We start from the raw sequence: 27,111 nt of genomic DNA on the forward strand, positions 1-27,111 counted from the left end.
CAGAAGGTCACTAGTTGACATATTTCTTGTAGTGTCGGGTATTTGCTTGAAATATTAACTTCAACTCCTGGAACATCTTATATGGTCCATGACATTCAAAACGTCTTTGAAGTCCCGATTCTAAGACGTTTAAGCATGGTGCACTAAACTATCAAGTAGTCATCATATTGAGCTAGCCAAATGTTCATAACGTCTGCATCTGCTCCTGCAATAGGTCTGTCACCTAGCGGTGCATCAAGAACATAATTCTTCTGTGTAGCAATGAGGATAAACCTCAGATCACGGACCCAGTCCGCATCATTGCTACTATCATCTTTCAACTTAGTTTTCTCTAGGAACACATATAAAAACATAGGGAAGCAACAACGCGAGCTATTGATCTACAAGATTATTTGCAAAATACTATCAAGTACTAAGTTCATGATAAATCATTACTTAAGAACTCCCACTTAGATAGACATCCCTCTAATCATCTAAGTGATCACGTGACCCAAATCAACTAAACCATGTCCGATCATCACGTGAGATGGAGTAGTTTTCAATGGTGAACATCACTATGTTGATCATATCCACTATATGATTTACGCTCGACCTTTCGGTCTCTAGTGTTCCGAGGCCATATCTGCATATGCTAGGCTCGTCAAGTTTAACCCGAGTATATTGCGTGTGCAAAACTGGCTTGCACTCGTTGTATGTGAACGTAGAGCTTATCACACCCAATCATCACGTGGTGTCTCAGCACGAAGAACTTTCACAACGGTGCATACTCAGGGAGAACACTTGTACCTCGAAATTTACTAAGAGATCATCTTATAATACTACCAACGAACTAAGAAAAATAAGATGCATAAAAGATAAACATCACATGAAATCAATATCAGTGATATGATATGGCCATCATCATCTTGTGCCTTTGATCTCTATCTCCAAAGCACCGTCATGATCACCATCGTCACCGGCGCGACACCTTGATCTCCATCGTAGCATCATTGTTGTCTCGCCAACTATTGTTTCTACGACTATTGCTACCGCTTAGTGATAAAGTAAAAACAATTACAGGGCGATTATATTGCATACAATAAAGCGACAACCATATGGCTCCTGCCAGTTGCCGATAACTCTGTTACAAAACATGGTCATCTCATACAATAAATTTAGCATCATGTCTTGACCATATCACATCACAACATGCCCTCCAAAAACAAGTTAGACATCCTCTACTTTGTTGTTGCAAGTTTTACGTGGCTGCTACGGGCTAAGCAAGAACCGTTCTTACCTACACATCAGAACCACAACGATATTTCGTCAAGTATGTGTTGTTTTAACCTTCAACAAGGACCGGGCGTAGCCACACTCGACTCAACTAAAGTTGGAGAAACTGACACCCGCCAGCCACCTATGTGTGAAGCACGTCGATAGAACCAGTCTCGCGTAAGCGTACGTGTAATGTCGGTCCGGGCCGCTTTCATCCAACAATACCACGGAATCAAAGTATGACATGCTGGTAAGCAGTATGACTAGTATCGCCCACAACTCACTTGTGTTCTACTCATGCATATAACATCTGCGCATAAACCTGGCTCGGATGCCACTATTGGGGAACGTAGTAATTTCAAAATTTTCCTACGCGCACGCAAGATCATGGTGATGCATAGCAACGAGAGGGGAGAGTGTTGTCCATGTACCCTCGTAGACCGAAAGCGGAAGCGTTATGACAAGGCGGTTGATGTAGTCATCCGTCTTCACGATCGACCGATCCTAGTAACGAACGTACGACACCTCCGCGACCTGCACACGTTCAGCTCGGTGACATCCCACGAACTCACAATCCAGTAGAGCTTCGAGGGAGAGTTTCATCAGCACGATGATGTGATGATAATGTTGATGAAGCTACCGACATAGGGCTTTGCCTAAGCACCGCAATGATATGACCGAGGTGGATTATGCTGGAGGGGGGCACCGCACACGGCTAAAAGATCAATGATCAACTTGTGTGTCTTGGGGTGCTCCCCTACCCCCGTATATAAAGCAGCAAGGGGGGAGGCGGCCAGCCCTAGCCAACCCCTCTCTCTCTCTCTCCCCTAAATCCCATTAAGGCACATATACTCCCCGGGGGGTTCTGGTAACCTCTCGGTACTCCGGTATTTATCCGGTGACCCCCGGAACCCTTCCGGTGCCCGAATATAACCTTCCAATATATCAATCTTTATGTCTCGACCATTTTGAGACTCCTCATCATGTCTGTGATCTTATCTGGGACTCCGAACAACCTTCGGTACATCAAAACATATAAACTCATAATACCGATCGTCACCGAACGTTTAAGCGTGCGGACCCTACGGGTTCGAGAACTATGTAGACATGACTGAGACTCGTCTCCGGTCAATAACCAATAGCGGAACCCGAATTCTCATATTGGTTCCTACATATTCTACAAAGATCTTTCTCAGTCAAACCGCATAACAACATATGTTGTTCCCTTTGTCATCGGTATGTTTACTTGCCCGAGATTCGATCGTCGGTATCTCAATACCTAGTTCAATCTCGTTACTGGCAAGTCTCTTTACTCGTTTCGTAATGCATCATCCCGCAACTAACTCATTAGTCACATTGCTTGCAAGGCTTATAGTGATGTGCATTACCGAGAGGGCCCAGAGATACCTCTCTGACAATCAAAGTGACAAATCCTAATCTCGATCTATGCCAACTCAACAAGTACCATCGGAGACACTTGTAGAGCACCTTTATAATCACCCAGTTATGCTGTGACATTTGGTAGCACACAAAGTGTTCCTCCGGTATTCGGGAGTTGCATAATCTCATAGTTATAGGAACACATATAAGTCATGAAGAAAGCAATAGCAACAAATTAAATGATCAAATGCTAAGCTAACGGAATGGGTCAAGTCAATCACATCATTCTCTAATGATGTGATCCCTTTAATCAAAAGACAATCATGTCTATGGCTACGAAACTTAACCATGTTTGATTCAACGAGCTAGTCAAATAGAGGCATACTAGTGACACTTTGTTTGTCTATATATTCACACATGTACTAAGTTTCCGCTTAATACAATTCTAGCATGAATAATAAACATTTATCATGAAATAAGGAAATAAATAATAACTTTATTATTGCCTCTAGGGCATATTTCCTTCACCAATATAAGCATCCAGGTTCCACTATTGGTTATTGACCAGAGATATGTCTCTGTCATGTCTACATAGTTCTCGAACCCGAAGGGTCCGCACGCTTAACGTTCGATGACGGTATGTATTATGACTTATGTGTTTTTGATGACTGAAGTTTGTTCAGAGTCTTGGATGAGATCACGGACATGACGAGGAGTCTCAAAATGGATGAGACATAAAGATTGATATATTGGACCATGTTATTCGGACACCAGAAGAGTTCCGAGAAGTTTCGGGTAAAACCGGAGTGCCGGAGGGGTTATTGGAACCCCCAGGGGAACTAATAGGCCACCATGGGCCTTACTGAAGAGAGAGGAGGGCAGCCAGGGCAGGCCGCCTCCCCATTGGAGTCTAAATAGGACAAGGGAAGGGGGGGCGGCGGCGCCCCCCTTTCCAACTCCCTCTCCCTCTCCTTCCTCCCCCTCTCTCCCTTGAAATGGAATCCTACTAGGACTAGGAAGTCCTAGTAGGACTCCTCTTGGGCGCGCCCTCTAGGGGTCACCCGGCCTCCTCCTTGCTCCTTTATATATGGGGGCAGGGGGCACCCTAGGACACACAAGTTTCTCTTAACCGTGTGCGGTGCCCCGCTCCATAGTTACACACCTTGATCATACCACCGTAGAGCTTAGGCGAAGACCTGCGCTGGTAACATCATCATCACCGTCGCCACACCATCGTGCTGACAGAACTCACCCTCATCCTCAACTGGATCAAGAGCATGAGGGATGTCATCGAGCTGAGCGTGTGCCGAATGCGGAGCTGCCGTACGTTCGGTACTTGATCGGTTGGATCGCGAAGAAGTTCGACTACATCAACTGCGTTATTGAAACACTTCCGCTTTCGGTCTACGAGGGTGCGTGGACACACTCTCCCCTCTCATTGCTATGCATCACCTAGATGGATCTTGCGTGATCGTATGAATTTTTTTGAAATTACCGCGTTCCCCAACAGTGATATCAGAGCCAGGTCTATGCATAGATGTTATATGCATGAGTAGAACACAAAGAGTTGTGGGCGATAATTGTCATACTGCTTACCACCAACATCTTACTTTGATTCAGCAGTATTGTTGGATGAAGCGACCCGGACCGACATTACATGACTGCGTTCATGAGACTGGTTCTACCGACGTGCTTTTTGCACATAGGTGGTTGGCGGGTGTCTGTTTCTCCAACTTTAGTTGAATCGAGTTTGACTACGGCCGATCCTTGTTGAAGTTTAAAACAACACACTTGACGAAAAATTGTTGTGGTTTTGATGCGTAGGTAAGAATGGTTCTTGCTAGAAGCCCGTAGCAGCCATGTAAAACTTGCAACAACAAAGTAGAGGACGTCTAACTTTTTTGCAGGGCTTCTGTGATGTGATATGGTCAAGGCATGATGTGATATAAATTGTTGTATGAGATGATCATGTTTTGTAACAAAGTTATCGGCAACTGGCAGGAGCCATATGGTTGTCGCTTTATTGTATGCAATGCAATCGCCATGTAATTATTTTACTTTATCACTAAGCGATAGCAATAGTCATAGTAACAATAGTTGGCGAGACGACAATGATGCTACGATGGAGATCAAGGTGTCGTGCCGGTGACGATGGAGATCATGACGATGCTTCGGTGATGGAGATCATGAGCACAAGATGATGATGGCCATATCATGTCACATATTTTGATTGCTTGTGATGTTTATCTTTTATGCATCTTATTTTGCTTAGTACGACGGTAGCATTATAAGATGACCCCTTACCAAATTTACAGGTATAAGTGTTCTCCCTGAGTATGCACCGTTGCTACAGTTCGTCGTACCGAGACACCACATGATGATCGGGTGTGACAACGGGTGCAAGCCAGTTTTGCACACGCAGAATACTCTGTCGGCGTTCTGGGAACGGGGGTCCCCAGACTTGCCTGCCTGCGGCCTGCGGCGTGGCTCAAAGGGGGCCCAGCATGGCCCATCTTCATCAACACAAGCTCAAGACCCTCGCGAGGGGCCAAGCCTCGCGGGGAGGACGACAAGGAGCTTCCTCAGGCACGGCCTCATCAGGCTGGCTCACGAGGAGGCAGAGAGTTCAAGGTGGGGTACCTCGCGAGGTGCCCATGACGCAAGCATTGACGACTAAGGGCGCCAGTCGGGCGCCAGCCCGCGCAGTGTCCTCCTTTCCTCTTTGGTGCAAGGGGAGCAAGCGAAGGCGAGAGCATCAAGCAAAGGCATCCATTTCGGTGCAACAAGACCAAGACCAGTCCAACGGCAGGATGGAGGTCACCGTGGAGCCCAAGCCGGCGTCACCACCAGAGCCTTTGACAAGCGAGGACCAACTTTAGTCAGGATAAGCGTACCCGTTGTTCCCCTTCAAAATGGCCAATTGTTGGTGCCCTTCCTGCTCAATATTTGGGAAGAGGCCCAGGGCCTTTGCCTATAAATAGGACTAGCCACCCCCAGGGTAGAGATAATCATCTGGTAGCTGGCATACATCTAGGATGGGAAGAGAGAGATAGGGCAACTGAGCTCCTCCTAGCAGTTCATCGCACCAGCCAAGAACAGACCCTCGCGAGGCTGTTCTTCCTTGTATTGTTCATCATCAGCCCAAGAGGCAATCCACCACACCACACACTGGAGTAGGGTATTACACCACAATGGTGGCCCGAACCAGTATAAACCCTATGTCTTTTGTGTTGAGCTTTTCGTAGTTAGGTCCTAGCGATTCGGTGAGGAGCAGGTAGACAGAGGGCGTAATCTCCGTGTGCACCCCAGTGTTCGAACCTCAAGGGTCTGCCGGAACCCGAAATCCGACATTTGGCGCGCCAGGTAGGTGTGCGCCAGAATTCGCCTCCCGTCGCCCTGTTCTTCTCCGACCATCGTGTCCATGTCAGACACTCGACGGGCCCGCGCCGAGTGCGAGCCGCCCTCGCTTCCCGCGTCGCCCAGACGGCCCCTGTCGGCGGGCGCCCCCATCGTTCCCCGTCACCCGCCGTTAACGCCGCCACTGGCCCGGCGGGGAATGAGCAGCAAGCATCGTCCCAGCACCCATCCATGAGGCGAGACGGCCGCACTGCTACACCCTTGCTCACCCCTGCTGGTTCTTCGTCTTGCGTGCCCCGCGCGGCCATGGAGGCTTGAGCTGCGCTCATCGCGGCAAACGATCTCCTACGCTACCGCCCAATTGACGACGTCTACGAGGAGTGGCTCGACCGAGTCGTCGAGCTCGTCCGCGCCGCTGGGGTCTCCCCCGCGCCGTCCTTCTTGCTGCACCATGCCCTGCCCTGCGTGGGCAATGAAGCTCCCGGGGCGCCTCAGCCGCCTCCCCCTCGAGAAGGCGCCCTGGCTCCGAGGCGCGCGGCCCCTGAGCGGAGCCCCCCCTGTCAGGCGCCAGCGTGGCAGGAGCAGAGTTGCCAAGAAGTCCCACGCCCTCGAGAAGCTGCTCGAGCGCTCCCTGCTCCGGCACGTCAAGACCCCACGCTGCTCCCAGCTGCAGCACATGGGGACCCGCAGGACCAAGCTTTTCGTCGCCCAAGGCCTCATGTGGCCACAGCGGGCTGCCGCGCCTTCACCCCCGAGCTACGCAGCATCGCGTGGCTCGGCAAGTTCAAGTCGGACCTGCCTCCCCGCTACGACGGCACGGCTGACCCTGCAGAGTTCCTCCAGCTCTACGAGCTGGGCATCGAGGCCGCCAGCGGAGACGAGAAGGTCATGGCGAATTGGTTTCCCATGGAGCTCAAGGACGGGGCCCGCACCTGGCTCCTGAATCTGGCACCAGGCACGATCTCCTCCTGGGACGAGATGCGCACCCGCTTCATCGCCAACTTCCAGGGTACTTGCGACCGGCCACCCGCCGTGAGCGACATGCACCGTATCAAGCAGTAGCCAGGGGAAACCCTGCAGAAGTACATCCAGCGCTTCAACAACGCGCGCCTCAAGATCCCCAAGGTGACCGAGGAGGCCATCATCTCAGCCTTCTCTGACGGCGTGCGCGACGTCAAGATGAAGGAGGAGCTGGCGATGCATGAAGACCTGTGCACCTCCTTGGAGCTGTTCAACTTGGCGACCAAGTGTGCCAGGGCTGAGGAGGGGCGCCTCTCTCTCCTCAAGCTGCCTGCCGCAGACCCAGAAGAGAAGAAGCCCAAAGCCAAGGACGTGAAGCATAAGGGGGCTGCCGTGCTCGCAGCAGAGCCAGACACCAAGCGGGGCAGAGATCAGCCCGAACCCTCCAAGGGCAGTCGGTACTGCGTGTACCACGACCTCCACACCCATAACACCAATGAATGCCAAGAGCTCTGGGCCGTGCGTGAAGGAAGGGTCGGCCGACGTCCCGACCGCAACGACCGGGGTTACGGCCGGGGAGGAGGAAGGAACACAGGACGCTGGGAAGACCGCGGCCCACGCTAAGGGTGGCGCGACCAACCTCGCGAGGATCGCTGGCAGGACCCGCCTCGCGAGGGAGGCTGGAGGGATCAGCCTCGCGAGGATCGCCCGCAAGGGAACGCAGGCCTCCCTCCGCTGTCACCGCAGCCAAGAAGAAACGAGGACCGTCATCAGGACGAGGGGGCTGGGGGCTTCCAGGAGCCACGCGCGATCGCCTGCATCCTGGGCAGAGCTCAAGCCCCATCCTCTTAGCGCATCTTCAAGCAGTTCGCCCGTGAAGTAAATGCAGCCCTTCCCAAGCTCGAGGCCACACGCCCTCTCAGGTGGTCGGCATGCGCCATCACGTTCATCTCCGCGGATCAGCTCAAGTGCGTGGCTACAGCCGGAGTCCTCCCGATGCTTTGTTCCCCAATCATCAGCAACGTGCTAGTCACCAAGACCCTCATCGATGGCGGGGCAGGACTCAACGTCCTGTATGTGGAAACGTTCAACAATCTCCAAGTGCCCTACAATCAGCTTCAGCCAACCAAGCCTTTCTCCGGAGTCACCGACGGCTCCACGGTCCTGATCGGGCAGGTTCGCCTCCCTGTCACCTTCGGGGCACGCGATAACTACCGCACCGAGCTCATTGACTTCGATGTCGCCCACATTCGCCTGCCGTACAACGCCATCCTCGGGTACCCAGCGCTGGCCAAGTTCATGGCCGTGACCCACCACGGCTACAATGTCCTCAAGATGCCAGGAAGTGGCGGAGTCATCCCGGTGCCCTGCGAAGAGAGAGACGCAGTGTGCTCCCTGGAGCGAGCCTTTCAGGCCGCGTCACTGGAAGACCCGGACCGCGGAAGCAGGAGGCTTCCCGAGGCCGCGCCCAAGAATGAGAAGACATCGCCCGGCCCGGCCCCTTAGGAGGCAGGCCCCTCAAGGCCCGCGCCTGCTCAAGGGGAACCTCCTTCTATCGCATAGGGAGGCACGCCCGGCGCCCCCCTCAGGCAGGGCTCGGGGGCTCTCCCCTGGAGGGCCGTCGACCTCGCCAAGGTCACAAGGGTGGCGCTTGGGCACCACGTGGAGGCGTGTTTCGAGGAACGTTTCCCTCAAGAAGGAGCAAGGCAAGGAGGGCCAAACCCTCAGGAGTTCGCCAGCAAGGCCATTCAGGAGCTACAGGAGTCGAGAGTCATGAGAGGCGGCCGCCGCCTACCCGCTGTGGCCCCCCATCCAAGCGAGGATGGTGGGCTGCGCGTCTGCATCGACATACCAGGGCTCAACCGAGCCGCGTCTCAGGAGCGCCTCTGGCCTTTGCAAGTGGGACGCTGCGAGGGTCCGCCCAACAGCTACATTCGCATGCCTTATGGCTTGCCGAACGCGGCAGCCGCGTACCAGCGCCTCATGAGGGTCGTCCTGGGGGCTCAAGAGGTCAGGCGCACCGCAGCCCTGGTGGAGATGGAGATGGTCTGCGAGGAGCCACCAGCGCCTTCGGAGCCTCCCGAGGCCCCAGGGCCTGGGGGCTCGTGAGGATCGGCTCCCGCAGCCCACCGAGTCTGCTACATCAACACCCCTCCATCTCCAGCATCATCAGGTGACATCTTTCAAGTTTCATCTCTAGCTAGGAGCGCCCTCAGGGCCGCATTATTCCCAGGCCGCGTGGGTCCGTCCCTGCGGCGTGTATCCCTTTTATTTCATGTTCTTAGCTTACTCTGCTGGGGGCGCCCCTCGGGCTGCATTATCCCCAAGCTGCTTGGGTCAGACCCAGTGGCATGTACCCCTTTTGCATTTATCTTAGGGCCATGCTTTCGACCCATCATGCTTGTTATTTGGTGCCTGTTCACGGTACCTTTTCTTCTTGGATGTCGAAAGCTTGTGCGTTAAAGGGGGGGTGCCTGAGCATCGCGACTCAGGGCTCCTACCAGCTCTCCGGCCCTCACCCTCTGGTCTTGTCCACGGCATCACGACCTGGCATACCAGTGACGGCTGAGACCAGCCCGAGAGCCGGGACCCGAGGACGTAGAGCACCGGCATCTAGCCAAATTTGCAGGAACACACTCCAAGACAGGGCCTAGTGCCGGGCGCAACCCGCCTTGGGGTCGGGCCCCATGAGTCCCGCGTCGGTTCACGGGTGCCCCAACACACCTCACCAGGCCTTTAGTGCCTCGTCGCCTCTCCAGAGCAACTAACGACTGACCGATGCTTGTCATGGCGGACTTTGCTCTTTTTGTGGTGGGTCTGCAGGATCCCCCCCCCCCAAGGAGAAGCACCAGCCGAGGCCCTCAAGGCGTCCACTTCACTCTCGTTCGCGCGAACCGCTTGCGCGTTAAAAGGGGGGTGCGTGAGCATCGTGACTCAGGGCTCCTACAGGCTCTCCAGCCCTCACCCTCTGGCTTTGCCCACGGCATCGCGCCCCAGCAAACCAGCGACGGCTGAGACTCGCTCGAGGGTCGGGACCTGAGGACGCAGAGCAGAAAGGGGAGCAGAGGCGAGAGGAGAGAGGCACGCGGAGACCTCGCCAGGCAACCTCTCGCCGGCCAAGGCACGAACCTAGCGCCGCACCAGGAAGCGTCTCCCGACCCTTGAGATAAGTCACTCTCCGGAAGCGCTAGCTATCGCAGCACCGTCACCGCATCCAATGCAATCCCGTGTTAGCAACGTCACATTCCTTTCTCACCAAATGATAGCTGCTTGAGCGCCAAACGGGACCTCCTGAGCATCGCGACTCAGGGGCTCTTACTGGACCCCGGGCCGCTCACCTCCTGGCCTTGACCATGGCATCACGACCTGGCATACCAGCGACGGCTGAAGCCGCCTTGGGACCGGGACCTGTCAGTGCAGAGCACCAAGCCTTCGTGAGGTCTGAAAGGAAGAAACTAAGCTAGGACGGAATAAGCATCTCGCACCGCTTCACGATAAGGATCATATTGACAAATGGAGCTACAGACACCTTACAAGCCCCCACGGGGTGTATTCTTGGCTCCTCGCAGGGACAAAAGACGCATATCCTAAGGAGTCCTAACTACAGGAACCGTCACGGCAGACACCATCATCAACAGTGGGCCGCCGCGCACCGGCGCCAACCTCATCCGAAACAGAGACGGCGGCGGCCTAACGAGCCCGCCCTGCTCCGAGAGCGGCGCAGGCTCAAGGGCTCGTAGCTGTCGCCGCTCGTCTCTGGAGTTGCGAAGAGCTCGGCGGAGTCGCTGGATCCTCCAGCACCCTCGCCGCTTGAGGAGCTGCTGGAAGAACGTGCGACGGCAGGCCTGGTCCTTGCCGCTCCGGGGCTTTTGCCGTTGTCTCTGGGACAGCACTCCAGCCGACGCCCATCTTCTTCGAAGACCTTGAAGAGCATCATGGAAGCACCGTCGAACTCCAGGTGGATCACGAGGGTGCTGCTCGTCCTGCAAACCCGGGCGATCTCGCCCCAGCCCCGGGTCATGAAGACCTTACCTGGAGCGACGACCTCAACATCCGCATCGGTCGCAGGAGTCTGGCAATCGGCGTGCTGCAGCCAGAGCCTGACAGGCCCCCTAGGCGGAATCTCGAAGGCGAAGGAAGGAGGAAGGCGAATCCAAGACCGAGGGGGCATGGCGGCGTGGAGCACAAACTCTCGGGAGGAGCCCTCAGCGTGAGCTCCCGGAGGGACAACACGCACCGCCATGACCCGCCGGCACTGACAGCGGCGTCGTCCATGGGCTCAGCACCAGCTCCCGCAGGGCCCTCAAGGCGGGCGTACAAGGGCAGCGGAAACCCTGGCGGCGGCCGCTCGCACCAAGGCCTCGACACCTCCTGTCGCGCGCCCTCATCTCGGCGGCAGAGTACCAACCTCTTCTTTGACGGAAGCGGGTCGGGGCCCTCTCGGGGGGCCTTCCCCTTTTCTTCCACGAAGAACCGGTGTATCGGAGCCATGGCGGCAAGGCGGAGCAGCGGCAAAGATGAAGAAGAGGAGAAGTAGCAGAGGAAGATGAACTGGAACGGCTCGCGCCATTCCATACTTACAGCCAGAGGAGGCCAACCGTCGGCTTCCACGATCGCAGGTAATCATGACCAGTTTTTGCATGCAGGGACTTGTCAGCTCACGCAGTTGCCGGGGCATCGTGGGGGAACGGTGCCGCCACGTCCAATCAACCGCCATGCAGCGCCCAAGACCGCAGGCTGTTAGGGCCCGCGATGCTTCGCACTTGCCCTTTCAACTCTTTGCTCGGCCAAGTCCGGGCATGCCGTGGGCCCGGGGGCTACTGTTGGCATTCTGGGAACGGGGGTCCCCAGACTTGCCTGCCTGCGGCCTGCGGTGTGGCTCAAAGGGGGCCCAGCACAGCCCATCTTCATCAACACAAGCTCAAGACCCTCGCGAGGGGCCAAGCCTCGCGGGGCGGATGACAAGGAGCTTCCTTACGCACGGCCTCATCAGGCTGGCTCACGAGGAGGCGGAGAGTTCAAGGCGGGGTACCTCGCGAGGTGCCCATGACGCAAGCCATGACGACCAAGGGCGCCAGTCGGGTGCCAGCCCGCGCAGTGTCCTCCTTTCCTCTTTGGTGCAAGGGGAGCAAGCGCAGGAGAGAGCATCAAGCAAAGTCATCCATTTCGGTGCAACAAGACCAAGACTAGTCCAACGGCAGGATGGAGGTCACCGTGGAGCCCAAGCCGGCGTCACCACCAGAGCCTTTGACAAGCGAGGACCAACTTTAGTCAGGATAAGCGTACCCGATGTTCCCCTTCAAAATGGCCAATTGTTGGCGCCCTTCCCGCTCAATATTTGGGAAGAGGCCCAGGGCCTTTGCCTATAAATAGGACTAGCCACCCCCAGGGTAGAGATAATCATCTGGTAGCTGGCATACATCTAGGATGGGAAGAGAGAGATAGGGCGACTGAGCTCCTCCTAGCAGTTCATCGCACCAGCCAAGAACAGACCCTCGCGAGGCTGTTCTTCCTTGTATTGTTCATCATCAGCCCAAGAGGCAATCCACCACACCACACACTGGAGTAGGGTATTACACCACAATGGTGGCCCGAACTAGTATAAACCCTGTGTTTTTTGTGTTGATCTTTTCGTAGTTAGGTCCTAGCGATTCAGTGAGGAGCAGGTAGACAGAGGGCGTAATCTCCGCGCGCACCCTAGTGTTCGAGCCTCAAGGGTCTGCAGGAACCCGAAATCCGACATACTCGGGTTAAACTTAATGAGCCTAGCATAGGCAGATATGGCCTCAGAACACTAAGACCGAAAGGTCGAACGTGAATCATATAGTAGATATGATCAACATAGTGATGTTCACCATTGAAAGCTACTCCATCTCATGTGATGATCGGACATGGTTTAGTTGATTTGGATCACGTGATCATTTAGATGACTAGAGGGATGTCTATCTAACTGGGAGTTCTTAAGTAATATTATTAATTGAACTTTAATCTATCATGAACTTAGTCCTGATAGTTATTTTGCATGTCTATGTTATTATAGATCAATGGCCTGTGCTACCATTACTTTGAATTTTAATGCATTCCTAGAGAAAGCTAAGTTGAAAGATGATGGCAGCAACTACACGGACTGGGTCCGTAACTTGAGGATTATCCTCATTGCTGCATAGAAGAATTAAGTCCTGGAAGCACCGTTAGGTGTACCACCCGCGCCAGCAACTGCAGACATTGTGAATGCCTGGCAGAAGCGTGTTGATGACTACTAGATAGTTCAGTGTGCCATGCTCTACGACTTAGAATTGGGACTTCAAAGACGCTTTGAACGTCATGGAGCATATGAGATGTTCCAAGAGTTGAAGTTAATATTTCAAGAAAATGCCCGAGTAGAGAGATATGAAGTCTTTAACAAGTTCTATAGCTGCAAAATGGAGGAGAATAGTTCTATCAGTGAACACGTAATCAAAATGTCTGGGTACCATAACCACTTGACTCAGCTGGGAGTTAATCTTCCTGATGATAGTGTCATTGACAAAGTTCTTCAATCACTGCCACCAAGCTATAAAGGCTTCATGATGAACTATAACATGCAAGGGATGAACAAGACTATTCCCGGGCTCTTCGCGATGCTAAAAGCTGCGAAGGTAGAAATCAAGAAGGAGCATCAAGTGTTGATGGTCAACAAGACCACTAGTTTCAAGAAAAAGGGCAAAGGGAAGAAGGGGAACTTCAAGAAGAATGACAAGAAAGTTGCTACTCAAGATAAGAAACCCAAGTCTGGACCTAAGCCTGAAACTGAGTGCTTCTACTGCAAAGGGACTGGTCACTAGAAGCGGAACTGCCCCAAGTATTTGGCGGATAAGAAGGATGGCAAAGTGAAAGGTATATTTGATATACACGTTATTGATGTGTACCTTAGTAATGCTCATAGTAGCGCCTGGGTATTTGATACTGGTTATGTTGCTCATATTTGCAACTAAAAACAGGGGCTACGGATTAAACGAAGATTGGCTAAGGATGAGGTGACGATGCGCGAGGGAAATGGTTCCAAGGTCGATGTGATCACCGTCGGCACGCTACCTCTACATCTACCTTCGGGATTAGTTTTAGACCTGAATAATTGTTATTTGGTGCCAGCGTTGAGCATGAACATTATATCTGGATCTTGTCTAATGCAAGATAGTTATTCATTTAAATCAGAGAATAATGGTTGTTCTATTTATATGAGTAATATCTTTTATGGTCATGCACCCTTGCTGAGTGGTCTATTTTTGTTGAATCTCGATCGTGATGATAGACATGTTCATAATATTGAAGCCAAAAGATGCAAAGTTGACAATGATAGTGCAACTTATTTGTGGCACTGCCGTTTAGGTCATATCGGTGTAAAGCTCATGAAGAAACTCCATGTTGATGGACTTTTGGAATCACTTGGTGCTTGCGAACCATGCCTCATGGGCAAGATGACTAAAACTCCATTCTCCGAAACAACGAAACAAGCTACTGACTTACTGGAAATAATACATACCGATGTATGCGGTCCAATGAGTGTTTAGGCTCGTGGCGGGTATCGTTATTTTCTTACCTTCACAGATGATTTGAGCAGATATGGTTATATCTACTTAATGAAGCATAAGTCTGAAACATTTGAAAAGTTCAAAGAATTTCAGAGTGAAGTGGAAAATCATCGTAACAAGAAAATAAAGTTTCTACGATCTGATCGTGGAGGTGAATATTTGAGTTACGAGTTTGGTCTTCATTTGAGACAATGTGGAATAGTTTCACAACTTACGCCACCTAGAACACCACAGCGAAATGGTGTGTCCGAACGTCGTAACCGTACTTTATTGGATATGGTGCGATCTATGATGCCTCTTACTGATTTACCGCTATCGTTTTGGGGTTATGCTTTAGAGACGGCTGCATTCACTTTAAATAGGGCACCATCAAAATCCGTTGAGACGACGCCTTATGAACTGTGGTTTGGCAAGAAACCAAAGTTGTTGTTTCTTAAAGTTTGGGGCTGCGATGCTTATGTGAAAAAGCTTCAACCTGATAAGCTCGAACCCAAAAGGAGAAGTGTGTCTTCACAGGATACCCAAAGGAAACTGTTGGGTACACCTTCTATCACATATCCGAAGGCAAGATATTTGTTGCTAAGACTGGATCCTTTCTAGAGAAGGTGTTTCTCTTGAAAGAAGTGAGTGGGAGGAATGTAGAACTTGATGAGGAAATTATACCTTCTCCCTTATTGGAAAGTAGTTCATCACAGAAATCAGTTCCAGTGATTCCTACACCAATTAGTAAGGAAGCTAATGATGATGATCATGAAACTTCAGATCAAGTTACTACTGAACCTCGTAGGTCTTCCAGAGTAAGATCCGCACTAGAGTGGTACGGTAATCCTGTTCTAGAAGTCATGTTACTAGACCATGGTGAACCTACAAACTATGAGGAAGCGATGATGAGCCCAGATTTCGTGAAATGGCTTGAGGCCATGAAATCTGAGATGGGATCCATGTATGAGAACAAAGTGTGGACTTTGGTGGATTTGCCCGATGATCGACAAGCCATGGAAAATAAATGGATCTTCAAGAAGAAGACTAAAGTTGATGGTAATGTTACTGTCTACAAAGCTCAACTTGCTGTGAAAGGTTTTCGACAAGTTCAAGGAGTTGACTACGATGAGACTTTCTCACTCGCAGCGATGCTTAAGTCTTTCCGAATCATGTTAGAAATTGTCGCATTTTACGATTATGAAATTTGGCAGATGGATGTCAAAACTGCATGCCTGAATGGATTTCTGGAAGAAGAGTTGTATATGATGCAACCAGAAGGTTTTGTCGATCCAAAGGGTGCTAACAAAGTGTGCAAGCTCCAGCGATCCATTTATGGACTGGTGCAAGCCTCTCGGAGTTGGAATAAACACTTTGATAGTGTGATCAAAGCATATGGTTTTATACAGACTCTTGGAGAAGCCTGTATTTACAAAAAAAGTGAGTGGGAGCTCTGTAGCATTTCTAATATTATATGTGGATGACATATTGTTGATTGGAAATGATATAGAATTTCTGGATAGCATAAATGGATACTTGAATAAAAGTTTTTTGATGAAAGACCTCGGTGAAGCTGCTTACATATTGGGCATCAAGATCTATAGAGATAGATCAAGACGCTTAATTGGACTTTCACAAAGCACATACCTTGATAAAGTTTTGAAGAAGATCAAAATGGATCAGTTAAAGAAAGGGTTCTTGCCAGTGTTACAAGGTGAAGTTGAGTCAGACTCAATGCCCGACCACTGCAGAAGATAGAGAGAAAATGAAAGTCATTCCCTATGCTTCAGCCATAGGTTCTATCATGTATGAAATGTTGTGTACCAGACCTGATGTGTGCTTGCTATAAGCATAGCAGGGAGGTACCAAAGTAATCCCAGAGTGGAGCACTGGACAACGGTCAAGAACATCCTAAAATACCTGAAAAGGACTAAGGATATGTTTTTCGTTTATGGAGGTGACAAAGAGCTCATCGTAAATGGTTACGTCGATGCACAAACTTTGACATTGATCCGGATGACTCTAAGTCGCAAACTGGATACGTATTTTTATTGAATGGAGGAGCTATCAGTTGGTGCAGTTCCAAGCAGAGCGTCATGGCGGGATCTACGTGTGAAGCGGAGTACATTGCTGCTTCGGAAGAAACAAATGAAGGAGTCTGGATGAAGGAGTTCATATCCGATCTAGGTGTCATACCTAGTGCACCGGGTCCAATGAAAATCTTTTGTGACAATACTGGTGCAATTGCCTTGGCAAAGGAATCCAGATTTCACAAAAGAACCAAGCACATCAAGAGACGCTTCAATTCCATCCGTTATCAAGTGTCGGAGTGGGACATAGAGATTTGCAAGATACATACGGATCTGAATGTTGCAGACCCGTACTAAGCCTCTTCCACGAGCAAAACATGATCAGCACCAAAACTCCATGGGTGTTAGAATCATTACTTTGTAATCTAGATTATTGACTCAAGTTCAAGTGGGAGACTGAAGGAAATATGCCCTAGAGGCAATAATAAAGTTATTATTTATTTCCTTATTTCATGATAAATATTTATTATTCATGCTAGAATTGTATTAACCAGAAACTTAGTACATGTGTGAATACATAGACAAAACATAGTGTCCCTAGTATGCCTCTACTTGAGTAGCTCATTAATCAAAGATGGTTATTTTTCCTAACCATAGACATGTGTTGTCATTTGATAAACGGTATCACATCATTAGGAGAATGATGTGATGGACATGACCCATCCGTTAGCTTAGCATTACGATCCTTACAATTTCATTGCTACTGCTTTCTTCATGACTTATACATGTTCCTCATACTATGAGATTATGCAACTCCATACCGGAGGAACACCTTTTATGCTATCAAACGTCACAACATAAATGGGTGATTATAAAGATGCTCTACAGGTGTCTCCGGAGGTGTTTGTTGGGTTGGCATAGATCAAGATTAGGATTTCACTCCGTGTTTTGGAGAGGTATCTCTGGGCCCTCTCGGTAATGCTCATCACTATAAGCCTTGCAAGCATTGTAACTAATGAGTTAGTTGCAGGACGAAGTATTACAGAATGAGTTAAGAGACTTTCCTGTAACGAAATTGAACTAAGTATGATGATACCGACGATCGAATCTCGGGCAAGTAACATACCGATGACAAAGGGAACAACGTATGTTGTTATGCGGTTTGACCGATAAAGATCTTCGTAGAATATGTAGGAGCCAATATGAGCATCCAAGTTCCGCTATTGGTTATTGACCGGAGATGTGTCTCGGTCATGTCTACATAGTTCTCGAACCCGTAAGGTCCGCATGCTTAATGTTCGATGACGATATGTATTATGAGTTATGTGTTTTTGATGACCGAAGTTTATTCCGAGTCCCGGATGAGATCACGGACATGATGAGGAGTCTCGAAATAGTCGATACATAAAGATTGATATATTGGACCATGTTATTCGGACACCGGAAGAGTTCCGGGAAGTTTCGGGTAAAACCGGAGTGCCGGAGGGGTTACCGGAACACCTCCCCCCCCCCCCCGGGGGGGGAACTAATGGGCCACCATGGGCCTTAGTGAAGAGAGAGGAGGGCAGCCAGGGTATGCCGCGCCCCCTCCTTGGAGTCCGAATAGGACAAGGGAAGGGAGGCGCCCCCCTTTCCTACTCCCTCTCCCTCTCCTTCCTTCCTCCTCTCTCCCTTGAAGTGGAATCCTACTAGGACTAGGAAGTCCTAGTAGGACTCTTCCTCTTGGGCGTGCCCTCTAGGGGTCGGCCGGCCTCCCCCTTGCTCCTTTATATACGGGGGCAGGGGGCACCCTAGGACACACAAGTTTCTCTTAACCGTGTGCGGTGCCCCCCTCCATAGTTACACACCTCGATCATACCATCCGCGAGATTAGGCCAAGCCCTACGCCGGTAACATCATCATCATCGTCGCCACACCATTGTGCTAACGGAGCTCACCCTTGTCCTCAACAGGATCAAGAGCATGAAGGACGTCATCGAGTTGAACGTGTGCTGAACGCGGAGGTGTCGTACGTTCGGTACTTGATCAGTTGGATCGCGAAGAAGTTCGACTACATCAAGAGCGTTATTGAAACGCTTCCGCTTTCGCTCTACGAGGGTACATGGACACACTCTCCCCTCTCGTTGTTATGCATCACCTAGATAGATCTTGCGTGATCGTAGGAAATTTTTTGAAATTACCGCGTTCCCTAACAGTAGCATCACAGGCGTACCCGTAAAACTGGCGAGCTGTCCTATACGGCCGCTACTCCCGTGGCCGAATTGAAAGCCTCTGGTTCATTAGGCTGTTCTGCGGCTAATTGGGCCTTTTACACACACACAAACCCATCTATCGGGAAAACAAAGAAACATCAAGCAAGATGGACCGATCGAGAAATGGTGATCCGGCTGTTCAGTGCGAGCGGCGCCTGGTGGCGCCCGCCACGACGTAGCTCCCTAGTGGCAGCGCTGGTAGAATCAGCGTCCCTAGGTGCACCGCCGTCCAAGACGGCCATCACGCTTCTAGTTTCCCTCCATGTCGGCCATGCGTTCCCCTACGGGTACAACTTGCCCCTCTTTTATTCAAGATGCTTATAGTTTTGAGAGAGGTCTCGCATCCTGATTCCAGTTTGAGAACCCAGTTGTCCATGCATTTGAGTGCCAGGTCTAGCATCCTGATTCCTGTTCGATGGCCCGACCATCGATGTATTTGACAGCCGCCCACAGGGAGAAGGACAAAGGGTTAGGTAATCGTGAAACTCCATCCACCAGATTTTAGTTCATGACCTAGGATGCTTTGATCCTGAATCCAACAGCGGTCAATCGTTTGGATTATCCATCCGGTTCTATCAATTTTTGCAATTGTTGTGTGTGCCCTGGGTTCCGCTTCACAGCGTAGTTTGTTGCCCTGCAACCGGCAAGCGTCCCTGTTTCCCTTCCCCTTTCATTTTAGATCTATGTGTTTTCGATACAAGGTACTGTGGTTGAGTTCTTACTTCACAATACTCAGCAAAACTGATACTTCCACCGTAAAGAAATATAAGAGCATTTAGATCACTACTTTAGTGATTTAAACACTCTTATATTAGTTTACAGAGGGGGTACTACTTTTCAGGTCAGTTAAGTAATTATTTTTCGTATACTGTACATATTCAATTTCACGTATGGGGATTCCTATGTGGATATTTGATTTTCAGTTCATGTACCTAGATTCCTGGTTGTAGGATATTTGATTCAATTCATGTAATTAGATTCCTGGTTGTATTACATCCAATTTCAAAGCAGAAGAGGCACACAGTCCAAGCTAAGGAATGAAGCTTAGTGTTCTTCTTGTGTGCATTCTCCTTTAGCAATGGACGAAAGTGGACATGGTAATTCGTTCCCTTCTTCTTTATTTGGTATCACTTAGTCATGTATGATAACTAAAATTTGGGTACCATTTATGACATTAGTGTTGATTTGATGGCCACCACAGGAGGCAACCTCATGGGCACGGTTCCAAGCAGAGGCCAGAGCTGGGCTGACTCTTTCAACATGCAACCCATAGATGTAAGGGAGACTACTCATTGAACCTTATGCAAGTATTAGGTTTTGTCGATCTTCTCTATACTAAAGTTAAATTTTTCTTCTATTCTTTTTAATTTCTTAGAACCATGAATGAATGAACTACAATGGGCAAGAAATATACCTTATCACTCTTCCGTATAGCATGTCCAATCAAATATAATGACCACTAAAGGATTTTGGATCTATTTTGTTTTAAAAATAATGCAAATTTAAATAGTCATGCTCCTCTTGTTTGAATTGGTCATAGGGGACTCACAAACTAAACTGATGTTTTATGCTTGATTCTAAATAACTTCCTTAGTTGCTCAAAGGAACACATTCTTAGACTGCAATAGTGCAATTTAGAAATGAAAATCATATTCTATTTAGATTGCATTAGTTTATCATTTTTCTGAATCAAGCTGAAGATGACCCAATAGGCTCTATGCATAGTTTTGGTTTACATCGAACTATGTTGTTCAAATACTTTTTTCCGAAACTTCAGGAAAATGCCAGAAAGGCTTTCTCAACCGTTACTAGAAACAAGGATATGATTATGGACCATCCACCAGCTGAGATTTGGACCCCTTGATTTTTGATTTCAGTTCCTTTCTTATGGTTTGAGAATGTATACGTCCTAAATTTTATGCCACAGGAGTGGGGTGGTGAGATTCATCATATGTTTTGCACTTTTGGCACAAAGTTGGTCTGTCATCATATGCTCAGGTATATTGTACTATTTTCTTCCCAAACTTCTGAAAATGCCGGAAATGTTTTCTCAGCAGCTATCAGGAACAAGTTTATAACTATGAACCATCCACCGGCTGAAATTTGGAATCCTGTTTTGCGATTTCAGTTCCTTTCTTATAGTTTGGAAATTGGTAGGTTCTAAACTTGATGCCTGAGGAATATGATGTTGACATTGATCGAATGCTTGCATTTTTGACACAATTGGTTTGTCTTCATATGCTGAGGTAGGTTCTACAATATGTGTTTTCCGACAATCCAATTCATCTTGAGAGATGATTGTTTGAAGGATGCATCTGCAATACTCCTCCGTTTCTATCGTGCATCATTTAGGTTCTCTTCCTAATTTCTGCTCTTGCTTGTTTACAACTGTGTAGGTACTGTATAAGGTAATCAGTGCTCTCTAATATAGTTGTGAACTTTTGAACTAACATAAACATACCATTTTACAGGAATCTCCGTGACATGGGACGTACAACTTAAATGCACCTCTTATTTCAAACCATCTCGCAGTCATGGAAGCACAGCCCTATAAAGTGTTCGGCTATAACAGACACATTAAGTTTTGAGTTGATGTCACTCTATGGACATATTAAAAGTTCCTTCACTCTATATTTATATCAGCTTATATCCTCAAAATAAATCAGCTTACGGCCAGCATTAGTAATTTCTCATTTCAAGACATCCTAAGATATGACAATACCAGCATAGTGAAAACCTTTTTGATTTCTTTCCAATATAGGGGTCAGTTTAGTCTTTGTAATGACCGCTGAACACTTGAACCAGTTGCATATCATCGCTTATGATATTTTTATCTCCCATTTCATGTGTCCAAATTTTTACGAAAAAATCTATCAAATTATTGAGAAAATGGACGGGCGCGGCAAAACGCGCCATCAATGAACTAGTAGACACATACACACCATATATCTACCAAAGTCAAAATTCAAAACAAAAAACCCGAGAAACAGAAGGACAAATATATCTTCCTAGTAATAGCTAATCTAAATCGGGCCATGATCTCAGCCCCATTAGCATTGTTAACACTGAATTTGTTGTTTCTGTTTCTTGAGTATTGTTTTATTGATTTTGGTATTTTGTGGAGTGTTGCATATATGTTTTTGTTTACTTAAATTCTTCAGAACTTTCTGAAGTTCATAAATATTTAAACCGAGGTTGGGTACATCGGGCACACCACAGGTCCTGATGCACCAAATACTTTGTCAGGCAAGTTAGTAGCAACATACAAAATAGAATGCGCAAATTCACATTTCGAGCAAACTTACTTTCACATGGAAGAAACAAAACCCATGAAACCTGAGAGACAATTGGAAACTACTCCTTCTGTCCCAAAATAAGTGTCTCAACTTTGTACTAACTTTATAGTACAAAGTCGAGACACTTATTTTGAGATGGAGGGAGTATAAAATTGGGCAAGTTGGTAGCAGTATTGAATAAGCAAGTTCACAGTCCTAACATACATACTTCCACACATAAACAACCATATGAAATTGACAAGCAACTAGAAACTATTAACTTTAGGCAATTCAGTAGGAGCAGTTGGCAACAGAGCAACATTTAGGCTTGTAGTTCCATCAACACTCCTACATTCGCAGAGAAACAACCATATTGAACCTGACAGATCAATATTTTAGATGAATTTATATAGCAAGAAAAATGGCACATCTGATAGCAAGCAATGGTACAGCAACTAGCTCGTTGGCAATTCCAAATCTCTGCATTCGCAAAGAAACGACCATATCAAACCTGATAGATCAATATTTTAGACGAATTTATATATCAAGAAAAAAACAATGCTACACAAACCTAATGTTAGTCAATTTAGGCAAATCCATAGATAACAAAACACCCTCCCAAGAGCAAGAAACTGTAACCTTCATCCCAAAATGTCCTCTAGAAACATATGAAGATAAATGCACGAGTATTGAACAGAAAAAAAAATCATATGGCGGTGTTGTCAGGCAATTTTACAGATGCTAGTCAACTATGGCTACATCACTTGAATAAAAGCAACTCGAAAGTGAGACTCAGAATGGTGGCACAGTAGCCAACTAGCCATCAGGTTGGGTTTGGACGTCATCATCCCAGAACATCATCGAGACCAGTGATGATGTGGTCTCCGTTGCACAACTCAATGCACAAAACCCAGCGTCGCCTCTTGCAATCCCTTAAAGTACAATTTCAGGCAAAAGAGAAACAATCTAATGAATACAACAAAACAAAATCTAATGGTCATTGTCGGGGTCAATAACACATCATATGACTCTTTAGAAAAGGTGCTGCTGGTTGGTTGTATTCTGATACAGTGGCATGATTGACATGAATGTTATTCCTAAGCCCTACGCAGTAACCATGAACAAGTATATAGAGAACATCCCACATGGATAGCACATTAGATTGGGATGAAAGCAAAATTAAATTGTGGGTAATCGGACATGCAGATAAAGTAGGCACTAGTTACTTAAATTTCTCAGTGCATTGTTCACAAACTCAGTAAGAACTGGAGAACTAGTTACCAACTAGAAGTAGCACAAACGATTAGCGAAGGAAAGGGATGCCATTTTGTCTAGTCCCTAGGCAACTTCAGGTTCACATGAAACGAACTGAAGGAAGATTCAAGAGGGCCGCAGTTTCACACCAGACTGACATGACGAGCAGGGGGGCTCATCTTCCTCTGACTGTGGTTGTGAGGAGGAGGCAGCGACGGCAGCATGGCGCGGCAGCTGCTGTTGCTCCACCAGCCTCATCGCAGCGACCTGCACCTCGATCTTCTTGCGGCGCTCCTCAGCGGTGTTTGTAGCCTTCTTGATCCCTTTGGCCTGGCGAGGGACTGGCGCTGCAGGTAGGGGCCGGAGCTCCAAGGGCTCATTAGCCAGGCGTAAAAACCCAAGCTTGTCACCATATTCATCGCCGCCGAGTTTCTTGACCCACAGGGATACGGAGGCCAGATTGGCTTTCTGGACGAGATTGCGGAGCTCGGTTCGGACCTTGTCGGGTTCAGGGGCAGGCAGCCTGAGCGAGTGGGGTGCCGGGTCGGAGGGCTCCTGGATTCTGAGCCCGCGCTCGCACTCGGCGATGACCTCCTCGTAGGTGCAGTTGTCGTTGGCAGCCTCGTAGAGGAGCAGGGCGCGGAAGTGGGCGAGCTCGAGCGAGTCGGGCGCGAGCTCGACGGCGCGGCGGGCGGCCTGGAGCGCGTCCCGACGGTGGCGCGCGCGGGCGGCGGGGTCGTTGAGGGATGCGGCGGCGCGGGAGTGCACGGTGCCCTGCGCGCGGTGGAGGAGCGGCGACCCCTCGCCGTGGCGCGCGACGGCGTCCCTCAGCAGTCGCAGCGCCTTGGACGGGTTTCCGCGCTGGAGGTACGCGAGGGCCTTGTCACAGTCGGCGCGCACGGCGGCAATGCCGCCGGCGGCCCGGGGAGGAGGGGTAGGGTTTGGCGCGGGGTTGCGGTTCTTTCGGCCCATCGGAGGAGTGGGATTTGGGCGGAGCAGTGGTGCGGGTGGAGGCTGCAGAGGCAGGGGAGGGGTAGTCACGGGTGGTGGTGGTACGGGAACCTGCGGAAGCGGCTTCCCTGACGTGCGGCTCCTGCCGTTGTGGCGCTGCCATGTGGGCCTGTTTCCCGATGGGTCCATCAGTCAGTGGTCGAACGGCACCCTGCCGAACGGCAGAGGATCCTCGTCCGGCCTTCCTCGGTTCCCCCTCGCTGCTCCAACCTTCCGGTTTCTTTCTTTTCTTTTCTTCTTTCTTCTCGAATAAGTTCAGTGGTATATACTCCCTCCGTATCGAAGTATAAGACATTTTCTGAGTGTCAAAAAAGTCTTATATTTTGATATAGAGATAGTATTTAAGTAGCACATACTCTTAAAAGACATCCTTAACAAGTTTTAAAATACATTAAAAATGGGGGTACATGGTCTTCTTTCTCCAACATCCACCGACGACATACCGTGAGGAAATCTCGTTACCTTCTCTAGGCCGCCGTCTCAGCGGAGTAAACTTGTTTAAACTCAGTAACTTGTAGAAGCAGCAGCTAGGAAGTTGTCGATATAGAGCAGAAGACGCTAGTGATAGTAGTCTGCATAACAAATTGTCGTCTTGAAAAAGAAAACGTCGAAGAGAGCCTGTAGAAAACCCCAGTTCCGCATAGACAGAGTTGTGGGAATACAAATCTAGCACGCTCTCCGACAAGGCCGAGGTTGGCCGACCTTGGTCGGTAAGAACTGGACTCGGAGAATTAAGACACACAATCATGTTCTTTGCTCCATGAGACAGCGTGGCCGAGACAAACCTGCTGGAAAAAAATCAACCCCAAAGAATCAGATATACAAACACATCACCTTCCACATAATAGAAATAGTGAGGATGAACTATTTAGGTATATAGGATGACGATAAATAAGTCATCATCTTAACCTTAGCCATGTTCAAGACCATTGCTTTTGCTTGTGGGTAATGATACTTTCTACTCCACACGTCCCAAATTATGTGTCTTTGATTTGTCTATATAGACACATTTTAGTGTTAGATACATATGTATCTAATATAACACAAGTAATTTGAGACGGGGTAATACATGTCAATATGTAGTGGGTTATTGTCATGTAAGGGCATCTCCAACGCTGAACTGCAAATTTGCTTCGATATCTGTAAGGGAACAAGGAGTGATCAGTCCATGGACACGGATGCAGGAGCCGGCCATCCAACGCTACCCGCATACATCGAACCCCAATTTTTTTAATTCTGCATGTTTAAATAGCCACATACAAAGTCTAAAATAATTCAAATGTTCAAATGCAGCAGTAGTTCTAATTTAAAAAGTTCAAATATTACACTCCAACATTGTTGTCCCCCTTAACCGCGCACAGATGCTCAACCATATCTTCCTTTAGTTGCTCGTGAGTTGCTCCTAAGATCATGTGATGCAACTGTTGTTGGAAATATGCCCTAGAGGCAATAATAAATTGGTTATTATCATATTTCTCTGTTCATGATAAACGTCTATTATCTATGCTAGAATTGTATTGATCGAAAACTCAGATACATGTGTGGATACATAGACAACACCGTGTCCCTAGTGAGCCTCTACAAGACTAGCTCGTTGATCAAAAGATGGTTAAGGTTTCCTAACCATAGACATGTGTTGTCACTTGATAATGGGATCACATCATTAGGAGAATGATGTGATGGACAAGACCCAACCATTAGTATAACATATGATAGTTCAGTTTATTGCTACTGCTTTCTCAATGTCAAATACATGTTTCTTCGACCATGAGATCATGCAACTCCCGGACTCCGGAGGAATGCCTTGTGTGCCATCAAACGTCACAACGTAACTGAGTGATCCTAAAGGTGCTCTACAGGTATCTCCGAAGGTATTTGTTGAGTTGGCATGGATTGAGACTAGGATTTGTCACTCCGTATGACGGAGAGGTATATCTGGGCCCTCTCGATAATACATCATCACAAGAAACATGCAAGCAAAGCGACTAAGGAGTTAGTTACGGGATGATGTATTACGAAACGAGTAAAGAGACTTGCTGGTGACGAGATTGAACTAGGTATGGAGATACCAACGATCGAATCTCGGGCAAGTAACATACCGACAGACAAAGGGAATAATGTATGTTGACATTACGGTTCAACCAATATAGATCTTCGTAGAATATGTGGAAAACAATATGAGCCCACGAGGCTTTTGGAATGTGCAAAAGGAAGCTTTGCGGAGGCCAGGGGGCAAGACGCCAGGGACCCTGGCATCTAGTCCTAGAGTCCAAGAAGGACTCTTACCTTGCGGGCTAAACTGACTTTGGGGAGGCTCTTTCTCCAAGTTACGACCCCAGGGCTCAACATATAAATAGAGGGGCAGGGCTAGCACCCGGAACACACCAAGAATCACCAAGCCGTGTGCCGGCAACCCCGTCGCCTCTAGTTTATCCTCTGTCTAGTTTTTGTTGTGCTTGGCGAAGCCTTGCAGAGATTGTCCTTCACCACCACCATCACCACTCCATCGTGCTACCGGAACTCATCTACTACTTTGCCCCTCTTGCTGGATCCACAAGGTGAGGACGTCATCGAGCTGAACGTGTGCTGAACGCGGAGGTGCCATACGTTCGGTACTTGACCGGGATGGATCGTGAAGGTGTACGACTACATCACCCGCATTGATAAACGCTTCCGCTTAGCGATCTTCAAGGGTATGAAGATGCTCTCCCCCTCTCGTAGCTATGCGTCTCCATGGATAGATCTTGCGTGTGCGTAGAATTTTTTTCATGCAACATTCCTCAACAGT

The 27,111-nt window shown here is 48.8% G+C and overlaps 1 protein-coding gene across 1 annotated transcript in view; it reads right to left on the minus strand.

Moving 5' to 3' along the window:
* LOC119292829 overlaps positions 1-24,297 on the minus strand; it is a 47,918-nt gene extending 23,621 nt beyond the window's left edge. The window contains exons 1-2 of the mRNA XM_037571524.1: positions 23,462-24,297; positions 22,438-22,538 (exon numbers count right to left, since the gene is read on the minus strand). Coding sequence (XP_037427421.1) covers positions 22,438-22,538; positions 23,462-24,284 — 924 coding nt within the window. The 5' untranslated portion in view covers positions 24,285-24,297. The remainder of the gene's footprint in view (positions 1-22,437; positions 22,539-23,461) is intronic.
* Positions 24,298-27,111: the final 2,814 nt, after the last annotated feature.

Source organism: Triticum dicoccoides, chromosome 4B (genome assembly GCF_002162155.2).
Source record: "Triticum dicoccoides isolate Atlit2015 ecotype Zavitan chromosome 4B, WEW_v2.0, whole genome shotgun sequence".
NCBI lineage: Eukaryota > Viridiplantae > Streptophyta > Magnoliopsida > Poales > Poaceae > Triticum > Triticum dicoccoides.